This window comes from Crassostrea angulata, chromosome 3 (assembly GCF_025612915.1).
Source record: "Crassostrea angulata isolate pt1a10 chromosome 3, ASM2561291v2, whole genome shotgun sequence".
Classification (NCBI taxonomy): domain Eukaryota; kingdom Metazoa; phylum Mollusca; class Bivalvia; order Ostreida; family Ostreidae; genus Magallana; species Magallana angulata.
In genome coordinates this window covers 54,312,908-54,328,641 of record NC_069113.1, presented here as the reverse complement: position 1 = coordinate 54,328,641, position 15,734 = coordinate 54,312,908, and the positions used below count along the sequence as shown (strand labels likewise).

General features: G+C 31.0%; 1 protein-coding gene and 1 non-coding gene across 2 annotated transcripts; one reads left to right on the top strand and one right to left on the bottom strand.

Moving 5' to 3' along the window:
* Window positions 1-9,006: 9,006 nt before the first annotated feature.
* Window positions 9,007-12,864, top strand: LOC128176970 (uncharacterized). Its single transcript, XM_052843478.1, has 3 exons — window positions 9,007-9,066; window positions 9,835-10,731; window positions 12,784-12,864. The coding sequence occupies exons 1-3, from the start codon at window positions 9,058-9,060 to the stop codon at window positions 12,862-12,864; spliced, it is 987 nt and encodes a 328-aa protein (XP_052699438.1). The 5' UTR covers window positions 9,007-9,057.
* Window positions 12,153-12,226, bottom strand: Trnan-guu (transfer RNA asparagine (anticodon GUU)). The gene has a single exon. It is a non-coding gene; the product is annotated as a tRNA-Asn (tRNA).
* Window positions 12,865-15,734: the final 2,870 nt, after the last annotated feature.

Below are 15,734 nucleotides of genomic sequence, written 5' to 3'. Positions count from 1 at the left end.
TTTTAAACAACTTTAGATTAGATTCTATCGGTCACATATTAATCACTTCTGTAGTTTTTCTACATGGTCGTTCGTTTCTTTGTAGAAGCGAACTCATTGCTGCCCCCCCCCCCCCCTCCCGTCCCGCTGACAGGATTTCGCGCTGGATTTTTTTAATTGTCAAGATCTATCGAAAATCATTTTTGGTGGCTTCTTTTCATGTGTAACATTTTGTTTCACTTTCCTACCCGTTTGTTTATTCGGTCAGTCTGTGTAAATTCAATCGCCACGTGCTACCGAGAATCTTGTGTCGCTTCAGTGCACACAGCTCTGAACATATATAGCCCCAGGTCATCAATTGTTATATAATTGAGTAACAGTTGACATTGTGTTTTTACATAAAATAATAAATAATAAAATCATCCAGAAAAAAAGTTACCATAACTCAATAGTCAATACCAAAAATAAAATCCGTATGATTGCAAACTGAAATCGGTTTTTCAGTATTCGGCGGGATTTGATTTTTCTGCTAACATTAGTATTTTTATTGGTTTCAGAGATTACGATGTAAAAACACAAACAGTAAATACACCTGATATTATTTACATTGATAATGTTGAAAAATATTTAAAATTAAATTAGTCACATTCGTAAGATAAAAATGTTCTACGAACAACCGATTATTTTTTTCCTATGTCGTATCATTCGTAAATAAGTATGTTCTGTACATATATATACATGTATTTCAGAAAAAAATCAAATGATTACACAAAAAAGAAAGTTGTAATTAGTATTTCGGAATTTTTTTCTGAAAGTAATTTCACATTGTATTGAAAAGAACAAGAAATAAAAATGATTTAATTTTTTGACTCAATATTCGTATATATTACCGGCGCTTCGTACATGTGTAACGGCGTACAGTGTATAGATTATTATAATCTGTTCGAATTAAATACCATGCGTAAAGATTCCCATAATAATTACTAGTAATTGCATGACTGTGTACATTGAAGGCAAATCCCTGTGTGTTAATTACTTCTAAGACTCTTTGTTTTCCGTTAACAGTGGTTTAAATAATTTTCAGGTAATTAATAAATTTTTTGTAATTTAAATTGTATGCTTCATCAAATACTGATTCCGATTACCTTGAAGTCATTAATTTTCCATTGGCTGAAAAAAAAAAAGAGACGCTTGACAATCCAATGAAAACAAATACACAGAGTTTGATTGACAGGTTCAGCCAGGTGCAGAAGACACCCGATGTCCGAGGTTATGTGTCCTGCTTGTACACAGTCAAATGGTCTCAGTAAGAGTTATCGATGTAAATAAATAAAAAAATATATATGCTTATAAAAACATGATCGTTTAAGTTACAGCGAAGTACATTGAAGCGTTTTTAGGGGTTTACTCCAGAAAAGTTTATACCTAATGTTTTGACTGACCTTTGTCCAATCAGATCGTAGCTGGGCGGAGTTAAGACATTGCCGCTCGTGACTTGAATGAGAGAAAGAAAAGAGAGAGAGATTATAAGTGGTGCCGATAAAGGAATAATCATTAATTATAAACTTGCAAACAAATTAAATAAAGTCTGTATGTAAAAATTACATGTATATCCTATATTGTATAACTTTAAAGCGTTTTAAAAACGATTGTGAAAATTTCTTCGGCCGCGCGCCGTCGACAACATGCACATGGATAAGAATGACGTAGCTTATATCCAACTAAATTTCCGAGCATGGAGTCCGAGAATACGGACATTAAATATTTTGAAATGCGAACGAATGATCACTTATGAACATGATGAATTTAGATGTAGTGTAAAGGAAAGGCAACGAAGGCGGATGCTTAGTGGAAAAGTAAAACGTCTAAGGTAAAGAATGTTTCACACTGAGTAACAATGAAGAAAGTTTTTATACAAAGTAAATTTACAACCTATGTTTAATTCCAGAAAGATTCGTCAAACTTTGATTTGATTATTAACGGTAACACTTGTAATAAAAACAGTTTCTTAAATATTCGTACAGTCTTCGATGTTTGACATTACCTTATCCTATTAAATTACTGATCTATATCTAGATATCGTTGTTCCCTGGTTAAAGAATTTCAAAACACTTCAAAGTTTCATAAATTTATAAGATATACTATACTATGTCCCGAGTTTTTTCTTCCACCACTTTTTGCTTGATATATTCAATATATGATTCAATAATAGTAAATACCTTATTGCTCAAACTACGTTCATCCACTTACATGTATATGAAAAATGTCCAGATTATGTGTTGAAACGCCCCCTCTACCGCTTCAGGTTTCAATACACATCCCAATACTGAAAGTCTAAGGGGATTTTGCATTGCATCAGCCATTGATAAGCCCGGATGATAACGTTAAAAAATTGCGCGAGGTATCCCGATTACTTCCGAATGAAGAACAGATGTTAACATTTCCCATTATAAATATCCGTAAGAAAATTGTTTTCGTTCCTGTGAAATTTTATGAGTGAAAATTGTTCAATAAAGATATCTTGATATATTCCCTTTCATCAATTTCAGTTGTGTTTCTTTCACAGGTATGTGTATTTTTATTAAAAATCATCAAAAATTGATGGAAACAATAACTTGGGACATACTATAGACCGTGATTTGTCACTTTATACGATAACTATTGTTGATAGATAGTTCACTCATCTGCGTCATCTTTAATTTACTCCATTAACCAGTTAACTCTCTCTCTCTCTCTCTCTCTCTCTCTCTCTCTCTCTCTCTCTCTTTCAAATTAAGTCACGACCAGTATTGTCTCAACTCCGCCTTCTACAATCTGAATGGACAAAAGTCAGTCAAAACACTACGTAACAACCTTTCTGGAGGAAATGCCTATTAAAAGCTTCATCATTTCTTGTAGAATTTTTTTCATTAAAATATCTACATGTACAAAAGAGTTTTGCCAATCACAAACAGTTTAAAGTAATGTAAAACACGGGCGCCATTTTGAAACAATTAAATTGTCAGAGAGTTCCAAATGAAATCTGATGAATGTTTCACGCGGGTCTAGCACGCTTTGCCCGAAACGATTTACACGCTTTGCCCGAAACAGTAAACGGTTTACACGAAACGCTTCACAATCACACGAAACGCTAAACGGTCTACACGAAACGTTTCTCGCACGTAAGTCGCACGTTTTTGGTGTAGTAGTACGTTTCAGGGTCTGTAAATTTTGTCATCGCGCAACAATTCTAAACTTGCACATAGTTTTAAAAAATTTAGAAATATTTTTAAATAAAGAAGTTATCTTACAGAAAAGGTTACGTGGTTTGTAGGCGGGTTCGGTTTTTAAATCAAAGTACCGATGTACTGACGGGAGTTGATTTTATCGAATATTATTTATTTTAAAATCAACGGTTTGCTTGGCAAGTAGTTTGTAATCTGCATTTAAATTATGCACATTTTTGTAATATGATTTCTCTGACTTTTCCGACAAGAATTTCGAGAAAACCTCTAATGAGTCATGTTGTGTTATATTTTGTAATAGAATTGATTTCATCAAACTGTGTTTTGGTATTCCAAATATTTCAAAAATTGTATGGATCCAACCAATAATGAACTCTAGTCTCGTTCAACCAGATCTTCGGCTGTCTCCGTTAATCTCCGACAAGTAAGAGATACCAGGTCACGTGATAGCTTGATGATGCGACCTCTAAATATAGACTGACTCTCTACTTGCCGGAGATGTAAGGAGACAGCCGATGGTTGAACGAAACTATATATTGAACTCTGGCGTAGGAATACACACGACTACAAAAAACATCTAATTGTTCGTACCATTAAAAATCTGACTATTTCCAAGGTATTTATAAATAAGTTTCCTTTAAAAAATGCTTCAGCGTATATAACATCGAATTTATCGATTATTTTCAAGAACGAAGTCTTGTCAGCGGCGATGATTTGTGCTTAGGTGCAAACACAGTTTCAGTTTCGGTTTGTTAGAGTAACTGCATAGGAGAGATGATTAAAATCAACTCCCCAAAAACACAATTCCTGACATGAATCATGAGTACATGTAACAATGCTTGCTACCCTCTGAAAATTTAACTCCCCATTAAACATCTCATTTTCAAAAAAATGTTTGAAACGATTACATAAACTGTGTTCGACAGATAGTTTTCCTTAAACATTTTCTTTCTTTCTTTTTCAAAACACGTTTTATATACAGGCTTTCAATCACAACACATTTTTATAACAAAAGCAGAACTGAAAGTTTAGTCATTATAATTTATTGACACCATATCACATACATTTTCAACTCGCAGCAACAACGGAAGACCTACTCGTGGCTTTGCCACGAGCTCTGCTCTAGTTCTTTTTCTATTTTGATTTTGTTTTTGATTTTATTTAAAATATCTTTTTCAAAGCATGTATAAATGTCACGAAATCAGGAAAAGAGTAAACAAAACCTATTAAAGGAGAATCCGTTGAGTTCATTAGGTACACGTTGGTAAGAAAATAACTATTTCTCTGAAATTATTATTGTCTTATGTTGAAAGAATGAAAATACTCATCGGGTATCTAGGCCAAGTTTTTATCATATATCTTATATAATTTCTGAAATTGTTCATTATGTCAGTATTTTAAAAATTACTTTAAATACAATCTTGATTTCTTAAGGGTCCAAACATAGGTAATGAATTTTTACTATTTAACTCTATAGGAATTTGTTGGGTAGTGCAGATCCTTTACTCTATTTAACAAATTATGCATATCTACCCTTGACATTTTTTTCTATATAATATTTTAAAACTATTTATTATGAAGTCACTAAATGATGAACTTTGAAAAATCTTGACATTTTGATTGATTCAGGTTGCTTTCTTTCCAATGTCCATCTCTCTATAATTAGCATATTGCATATAGTGGTATATACTTTAAAACATATTTTCCCCAACAGATTAATTTTGCGATTTACCGGTGAAAAACTAGTTCGCATTAACATCAATTCGATTAAGACTAAGATTATTCAAAAAAATCTTACCTTGACTTAATTTCTTGCAAGCAAAAAATGTTTTCACAAAAGTCGAAAAAACAATATTCATATCAAACAAATTAAACAGCTTAAAAAAGTTTTCTGACTTATTTTTCTCCTTGATATTTACACTTGCAAATGATTTCCCTTCCATGACATTATTTCAGCAACTAACTGTTGTTCCTCCATGACATCACAAACTGGGCCAAAAGATTCTATTATCATATAGATAATCTTGGGCACTACGTTTCTATCCACACTAACTAGCCGCCTTACGATAAAGCACCTTAGCCACCTTAGTATATTAAAAACAAATAGGTTTAGGGATAAATAATAAGCTTTGTTACAACATATTCATTTATTTGTAATACAAAAATATAATTTCCTGCGAGGATAAATGATTATGACTAAGATTTATGTAAGATTATGTTTATCGGTCGACATCGTTACAAAGCGTCACTGAATATTACATTCGCAATTTTAGAAAGTAGCTAAAAACTCAGTTTTGGTTAATGTAGTTTTAAATGTCTGACTATTCCAATAAATCCCGAAAAAACTGCAAACGCAAATAACCACGCGGGGGTGTTAAGGGAGCATATGGAATCAGAGTTGCATGAAATTCCGTGAAATCACAAATCTTAGTTATTATGTACATATTCAAATATCTAAGTAACGAAACGTTGATCAAAAACAATTAAAAAATACTGAAGACAATTTTTTCCAGAAATAAGTTTGTATTTAGTTTGTATTACATAGTTTTACACATTGATGACGTCATGACTAAAGTTGAATGTCGTGTGAATTTGATCGGAAAGCATTGTAAACATATTCAAAATATAACTAATCTAAGAACTCTAATAAAATATTGTGGTGTGATTTATTGAGAATTGAACATAATTAAGAATACTGGGGGAGATGTTAGTTTTATCAATCATTCGCTAAAAGGAATGTAAATTTGCTTTTATTTCTCGACCAGGCTTTCCTCTGTCGTTGTTTACGATATAAAAATCCGACTAGAACAACACTACCCTTTATAAATTGAAATTGAAATTTTATACGCATCGTTAGTTTGATCGATGCTTGAATTGAAAAGTGCTGCTAGAATCTTATGTTGTGTGTTGTTTTGGTGCAATTTGCTGTTTTCCGTGCAAACTATATAAAAGTTGGGAAGGTTTTACAAGAACCGGATGAATAACTTTTTATTAAGGAAAAACATAGGATTCTAGCAGCAGTTTTGATTAAACTGAGATGTTTTGCCTTCACTTGGTATGTTTATTTTATCTTGGAAACTGCGGGGTAGTGTTGTTCTATCTCATTTTATGTTAAGGAATATACGTAAGCTATTTATAGTTGTCGCGTGATAATGCACCAATGTGGCAGTAATGTACTACCCGATTTCATTGCACTGACGTCTATTTTAGAGGATAATACTAAGTTTTTGATCTTATTCAAAATAATCATTTAATTTCACGATTTTCAATATAACAGTCAAATAAGAGGCTAAATTGCCCATATGCTTCCTTAACACCCCGTGCAATCTTACGTGTATAGACTATTTACAATGTCATATTAAATTCCTTCTGCTTCTCTGTCGAAAATCAAATTGAAAAACGTTTCTCTAAAGTGTTCGAGGAAATCAGTATATACTCTTGAATCTATTTCTGCGCTACAATTTCCTTCGGAAATTCCTGTAACTCTGTTTTCATCCTTTTGTTTTCAACTTTTGAACCGCTCTGTAACTTTAGATTCAACAGAAGTAGTTATATTTCGCAGAGCTCCAATCGTTTTATAATTTTATCAGTATGTCTTGTCAAAAGTAGTGTTGCATTATTTTATGATGTAATTCGAATACTTGCAATGCTGTTGTCATACATTCGTAACGTCATGTTAATCGAATCGTCTTTCTTATTAAATCATCATAAACAAGAGATTATAAAACAATGTAATTGTTATAATTTGCAACAAATGTAAATAAAAGAAATAATATATCAATTGTTGTTACTATTTGGTGTTGTATATCGGGACATAAATACGCGTTGGTATCTGATCAAATCCAATAAGGCCCGAAGATGAGTCATAGTTTGTGTGACTTCATGTATAGTTTATATTACCGCAAAACAATCTTGTCGATAAAAGTCATAAGAACACATTGGTTTTTTTTATATATAAAAACACAATACAAAAGAAATATGTAACGTTTCATCAACTTAAACTGCATGAGAAACTAATGCGCACTCTAGTTATGCTCAGCCTGACCAAGATGAACTTGAAAACAATATTAGCTTTACTAAGATCCAGGTTTATTCTCTTATCCACTTAAAGTAGATCCAGTGTTCTGTGATGTCACACTTTTTTTGTAAAACTTTGAATTCTTTAAAAATTGTGCAAGATAGTTTTATTTATTTTATGTGAATATAATCACATGGGTGTAATTAGAATTATTGGTAGGTTCAAGATATTTTCGCAATTAATTTTATACTAAATTTCCAAATTTTTATATATTTAATCTATGCAAAGGGGAAATAACTCTTTTTCTGACTTTTCTCTCAGTTGTATGTCTAAATGCTATAGTTTTTCTTATTCCAACAATTAATTTTAAAATATTTTTGTAATTTTAGTTTTCTGATAAAGTTGACATTTAAATTAAACAAGAAAAACAAATTTCTGCCTACAAGATTTTACTTTTAACCAAAAAAAAATACATTTTTCTAATGCTAAAATATGCTTTAGTTTATGTTTATCTGGCATCTCAAAAAGTGTGATGACATCTATATTTTTTCAAACAATTGATGACATTTAAGTCTATTAAGTCGAAATCAGTTCGTTTTTTCAACTTTCCTCAGAGAATTTTACGAGTATGGAGCTACCTTAATGCATTATCGTAAGGCCGCCTTGAATGCTAAAACACTCGTTTGATAACGTTCTGAAGTCGTATTTTAAGTAACTGATTTCAGCACTGTTCCGAATAAAGCTCCATTCACACAAGCAAAATGTAAAATATCATTGATTTATAAATGAAGCTACAATCAACAGAAAATTTAAATTATTCCGACAGAGTAAGCATCTGGTATATTTTGCATACTTTTTGTTCTCTTAAGGCATATTTCTTAAACTAAGCTGAAACGGGGTTGTAGTCACGTTCACGTTGTCACGTTCACGTAATGATGGCTGTGATCGTCTGTATCACATATCAATGGAGCGCAAGGAAGACAGCAACAGATTCAAAACTAATATAAGCATACATACTAAACAGCTGATTTAATAAGAAAAGATAATTAAATAATGTACATGACATGAGTTTTAACTATGTTCAGAATATGCATTTTACTCGCAGTTATCATCTTTAACTTAACACTGTGTATAATGTGTAATAAAATTTTGTAAACCACAAAAACTTAGACGTGTTACTGTTCTCTCGCTTTCTTTAGCAACGGACAGTATTATACATAAATTTAAAAAATGAGCAATTTCACGATAAGAAAAAAATTCATTTTTTATAATTCTTAATGAATTAAAGCAATTTCTCATAAATTAATTACAATTTTTTAATTAATATATTGGCTCAAAATTACAGAAGTAAAATTATATATATATATATATATATATATATATATATATATATATATATATATATATATATATATATATATATATATATATATATAAAACATTTGTTTAAGGTATAACATGTGCTTATTAACTTTGATGGGCCATTTAACTTTTGTCAGATTAAAATATATTGATATTGTACATTATTCTTACACGTAAACGATGTTGCATCTTCTTAATGTTTTTTAAACATAGATTGCATTAAAGATTGACAAAAGAGACACATCAAATACCTAACAGTGATCTCATTTCTTGTTGTTTAAAACTTCTACGCCTTGACATTCTTTAATTTAAAAAAAACCCATTGATTTCTTCGTTCAAATCGCTTAATTACAACGGCATATTGACACGACAACTTTATTTGCAACCAGTTATATTTGATTTAGTTTACAATCCACACGAGTTCAAGTTGGTTCTTTTTTGATTTGTGAAATACCTTTTAAAAGGAAACTGAAGATGATCAAGGTAATGATGACTACTTTACAAGCTTCATTTGGACTAACTTTGCATTCTATAATATTTGTATATTTAACAAACATCTATTTCTTAATCAAAATCATAAAAAAAAGATGATAAGATTGGACCTTTTATTTGACAAACAGTAGGTTTAACAGTGATAAGAAGAGTACTTTGGTATTAAATCTTAAAGCTTTGATATCTTTGATAACCATGAACAAATATTGTCAAATTGTTCAAAAATAGAATACAGTAAAACACGGTTATAGCGAACACGCTTATAATGAATTGACGCTTACAGCGAGGTGAAATTCATTCCCCAAGTCTCTATTTCATGTTGTAAACTTGACGGATATAACGAATTACGCTTATAACGAAGTTAAATTGGCCGTCGCTGGGACTTCGTTATAAGCGTGTTTTACTGTATTTTAAAATTATATTGTTGAAAAGAATGTCATTTTCTGTGACAGATTGTTGCTATCGATTCAAATCAATTAAAACAGAGAACTTGAATAATAAAAAAAAAAATAATTCTTCCGGATTACGTCAGCTATTTTTAGTATATTTATATAATTAGAAATTGAACGTTATCTCAATGTCAGTAAACAAATGACTGTGTTTTAAAAGATAACTGAAAGTAAGGGCATTTATTATTCAAGGTTCTCGCTACATTTGACTTATAAACGCCACAAAAAGCCTTTTACGTGAAACTACATCACATGTAAATTAAGAATAATATATTAACAAATCAAATTGATTTAATATCTTACTTTTTAGATGATGATCACTGTTGTCTTCCTATGTATCGCATCTGGTACTACTGCATTTCCAGTCCAGACGATGTGCGGACATTTTGGATGTATTCCAGGTCAGAGAGAACAGGGAGTTCACAGCAACGATATCAGTATTCATCGCAATAAAATAGATAGTACATTTAATGGTTTAAACGCTGGTGATTTTGCAGCTGCTGTAAGGCATTTCAATGCTGCATCTAAAGCATCAACGGCCATTGGTGCTGCATCAGCTGGACCTTCTATTATAAGACAACATGCAAATACTGAAGCACTTGACTTACTTAGTAATGGAATTGAAAGTAGATTTGTAGGATTTGACCCAGAAAAGCTAACTGCAGCTCTTGATGCTGCTGCAAGCTCTAGGACTCAAAAAGATGGCCAAAGCTTGAGTATGGAAAGTGAACTGGACTCTAAGCTAACATTTAGTTGGGAAAACCCTACTTCTGTTATTAACCCTGCCACTGCAACTGGCTTTAATGCTAAAACTATTACTAGCGCTACCCAGGATATAAGAGAACCAAGTGTTGCAGCAGAGGTTTCTCAACCATTTGTTCCAAATGGAGCAAGTATCCAATCAGCAAATATTCAACATCAAGGCGGAATAGTTGGGTTGATATCTAGCAGTACTAATTATAGAGGTGTTTCTACCAGTGAATTAAATGCTAACATTGATGAAACAGGAAGATTTATGCATTTCCCAAATCATAACAGTGGGTCATTAGCAGGATTATTCACAAATGGTTACAATCAAAATAACCCTGTTGTAGACCAGATATTTTTTGCTGATACTGATGCTTCTCGACCGCTTTGGATCACTGGTAGTAGTACTTATGTAGGACCATCTGGAATTATAGGTACTCAAAGTGTGCCTAGCAGAAAGGTAACTTTATTTTGTCGCCTTGATAATCATTTTTATCCAACTATTTTACGGTAATTTGATATCGTCACTAAAATATGTATTTTTTTCCAGATTTACTAAACTTGAAGAAATCTTCTGTTTGCATGGCGTATACACAGTAAAGGGATTTATCATCTAATTGTACAATTACTAGTCGATCGATTGACAATTAGAGGGGAAAATTATATGTTTTTATTTTGATTTACTTACTTGGATTACATTACATGCCAAAGTGTACCAACTATTTGTACCTGATGCAAATCCCAGTATTAGTTTATCAATATGTATGTTTAACTGTCCAGCTGTTGGTGCAAATGATCTACCATTGATATTCTATATATAAATCAATGAGCATATACTGATATCATATGCTGAAGTCTTTGCGGAAATCTTACTTTTCTTTTTTGTCTCGACAAGGCTTCAACACCGAAAAGGTGTAAAATCAAAGTCTAGTGAATAATTATGATTGCTACCTAGAGAAAATATTTCAAACATTTATCTCATATATTCGATACGCAAGGACATACTCTGCGTATGAGCAGTTTCCAAAGCGTGGCAAGCTTCTGACAAACAAGTTGATAAAACAGGACTATATCAACAGTTTCGTTTGAAGTAATCTTTTCGTAAGTTCTGTTTTCGATAAAACGACCTTGTCAGCAAATACAATCGTACACCTGGTCGCATGCTGATTGACGTTTTACATACTAATTGTTAGACCATGATTATTCACCTAACAGTCTACGGACTTTTCCGTTTTTTCCCCGTTACGAAAAGGATCACACGGCGGGTGTGGCCGATCAGCAGAGGATACTCACTCCTATTAGGCATGATCGTACCTCTATCTATTTGGAGGTCCGTGTTGCTCTGCTTTGCATATGTATTTCGTTTTATGGATTTTTGGGATAGTTGACGGTTTGTAATTGTCATTTTTTTTATTCAGTGTTGATTTCTTTTTCTCTCAAATTTGTTATAATAAGTCTTTAACCAAGGGCAATTTTTGGTAATGGCTAACGAAAGGTTAAGCAGGTTTTCAATATTCATTATAAAAAATATACATTATATTAAACTTGAGGTGTTCAAGATGATTTTAATGCACTGTGTCGGATATTGTAATGCCTTACGCATAGTATTTTTCCCTTTTTTTAAAAATACATTTTCACTTTTCGAGTAATTTTAAATTCCTTTCAGCCTCTATGTTTTTATCTTCTAAATTCTCAAAGCACTCGATTTCAAAGTTTATTTATACTGGTATTTTAATGATGTCTATCAAGAGAAGATTTTACATTACAGAATAAAGGCTACACAAAATGCAAAATATATAATACATGTTGAACAATGCCTTGTTCCCAAATATATATATTGCCTCGAAATTAAAGAACTAAGAAAGCCACTAAAAGGATTGACGTCCCTGGGTGGGCTCGAACCACCAACCTTTCGGTTAACAGCCGAACGCGCTAACCGATTGCGCCACAGAGACCTGCAAACTTCAAGTAATAACACGTTTAATTATAATTTAACAAAAAACAAATTACGAAATTCAAAAAGTTTTGTAAAAAAATTCTTTATACTTGGATTACTTTTGTTTTGATGTCTAAAATTACTAACACTTATTTCGTGCGTGATATAAATAGATATAACCCTTGACACAAAAATAACTATCTTAGATAACAAAGTGACATGTTTTACGGTGCGACCTTTGGGGCGAACGCAGCAAATGATTAGATTCACCTTTTATATATGTACAATTATCATTATGATGAATTAATAAGACAAAAATTAAGCGTGGTTTCAAAAATGAATGCAAAAAGCTAAAAAAAAAAATGAACACAAAATAAAATACACATAACTTAATATTAAATCATTATCCATAATTTTTACGCTTCAGTTCATAAGAAATATTAAGAGCTTTTAGTAATTAATGAAGATAATTTAGTTATTCGTTTGTTGCATCTCGGGTCGCATATCGTGTCAGCAGTATACATCAATTTACTGCATATAGTCATCAATTATTTGAGTCTTGCTGTTTTTCACTAGAGTGTCAACTGGTGCCATTGTCATGCTTACAGGGAACTGCTGGTCCGATTTAAACAAGGAACTGTTGGTCTGATTAGCTGACGCCAAAAAAGCCCATAGAATCAATGTGCAGCTGCTACGAATTTTCTATTTGCCCACGCCTTGTCGGTAAAGCTGAGCTCACTAAAATACATATTGGTCCAACATGCGTTGAAATATTAACCAAAAAATGCAAATGCATTGCTTGAAGATTTGACAAATGATAAATATATATATATGAAGCAGTTCTTTAAATTATATTGTATCGGATCTTGTAAATGAAAATAGATAATTAGAAGCAAAACAATTGGCGCATTTTCTAGACTTGTAAGTGCATTTCCTCATAATACAAGTAACATTTATTTATCTTAATTATTACACTTTTTTTCTTACATACTTATTATATTAATCTGTGGTCAAAAATTCTATGTCAAATCAAATCATTTCATTTTTTAAAATTGTTTTGTTATTTTATTAAACAATGATTTTTTTTAAATTGACTCATTTCAAGAAGTTACTTAGTGCCCTATTGAATCATTATTAGAATTCCAAGGATGACGTGAAATGCTTGATCATACATAGATAAGGTTGTTAACACAGAAAAAGACGTGACAAAGGCATGTAAGCTGCAATTTGATATATGGCAGACAAGGATTTGAGGTGTCGTTTAGATCATCTGTTTTACGTGTCCCTCTTTTTTGATTACGTATTTTTATGACCAATAATTTGTCCTTGCATTGTAATAAACGCTGTTTAACGTTGCAATTGGTTTGATCACACCCAAAATGAAGAACCCTGATATGCAACATTTTTTGCATTTACTTTGCTTTTATTCCGACTTAAATTTCCATCAATTACAATGCTAACTGTTTAAAAATGACATTAAATAACAATAAGGATGTATTATCAAATCCTTAATGAACTCAATTTTAGTACTTTAAATACTTTAATATATTCTTCATCTACTAAACCATAAATTTGCATACAAATAACTATTATTAACCCAAAGGTAAGATTTCCAAAGACAGGAATAAGAAATTTATAGATTGCATTCACAAAAAACTTATGATTTTGAAATAACTAATGCAAAAACAAATTAATTAACTATTTGTCAGGAGGCACAACAAGGCAATTTCCTTTTTCTCGTCCATGATACATATAATTATCAAGCTTCCTTAAAAAAGAAGTAAATTACGTAATTTGCATTTTGAATTGCAGCATTCATTTATAAATGTCACCACAAATGCATGATTGCATAATCTTTTAGAATTATTTTAAGATTTATCAAATTGAACTTTTGTTCATAGAAGATAATTTTGTCTCATAGTTTTTTCTTTTGATAAATTTAACTAAGTGTCAATTACATAATAATAAATTTATCATTCTGGATACCAAATATTGATGTCGCTTCAAATGAATCAATGCATTGTTTTGATGATTATCAGCTAATTTTCATCAAATCGCCCATCATTTAGGGAACATTTCTTAAATACTTTCTATAAACAACGAACACACGTACAAAAAAATCGAAGTGCATGGTATTCGTAAAAATATTAAATGTGTTAGCTTCACCGAATGGCATCAAAATGATACGATGATAAAAAAAATCTTATCTTTTGCACGTAAATCAAAATTTATCATGAAATCAAAACGTACCAACCAGGATATTAATGTTAATGTTGGAATTTTCTGTAATTATAAATTTGAACAAAACCCCCCAATAATACTTTTGTAAAATTGCTTAATTCATTATATCCGAAATAAAATTCAGATCATATTAATAACCTAGACTTAATAAAAGTGTAAGAAAAAACAAGTGATTACCTAAGGTACGTGTGTATGAACAAACACTTCATTTTGCAATGCAGCGGTTTTAATTACCACGACCTTTTAAAGAAAAAATAATTTCTTTTGTATCCTGGTAACTTGAGAAAGTCTAAAATACTTTATTGAATTTGATCAGTTTTTGTAAATTGGTTTAATTTATCTGTAAACGTCCACGCTGGTTTTTTCTATATGCTTTTTTGTTTTGAATATAAATGGAAGGTTCGATGCTTTTGTTACATTTATTTTAAGTTTTAACCTAAAATTTCTTTACAACATTCAAAATGTAAACAAAAGCATAACATGAGCTTTGTTTACATAACAAAGAATTGTGAGTTCTGTATTTTGCTAATAACTCATCTATTAACTCTGAAATTTAGTTGACTATTAGAAATACCATACAAAAGCACTGTAAACATTAGAAATAAAACAAAATTAACCAAATCATTATCCTCACCTTTTGATATTAAAGACACACTACTTGATATTTTAAAAGGTAATCAAAACGGTTATTTAGATAAACAAAACAATAAGTTTTTGTCATGTCCGTAGTTAATCAGTTTAGAAGTTTGATTATAAAGGAAATACTTTGATCCAATGATAACCAATATAACATTCTTAATTGAACTTTTTTTCTCAAAATTTCAACCACGATGAAACTGTAAAGTGGAAAATAAAAATTATACATTAGTGTAACTCAGCTGTGGATTTTATTTTATTTTATCTTATAGTTTCAAATTGGCAATTTTACAAGCTTATCAAGTTTATCCAGAGAAGTTTGAACGAAAATGTGAAAAGCAGCGTTCTTTTTTTTTTGTTAATCAACATGAATTCATAAAAAGTTTAAATAAACATTTAGTCTTTTGTCTCATTTTTTGTTACGTTACATGTCAGAACATGCATCAATGATATATGAATGTTTTTATTTAGAACATAATATATTTAAAATATTGAAGACCTTTATTTGGAAGTTAATTTTCAAAGCTAATATTACCTATTTCGAACTCGCCTATTTTCAAACGTTTAGGGGTATTCCCCATAGAATTGTTCTTATCTAATTGAAGTGCTCAAAGGTTATTCAATCTGATAAATTTTCATTTCTCTACCGT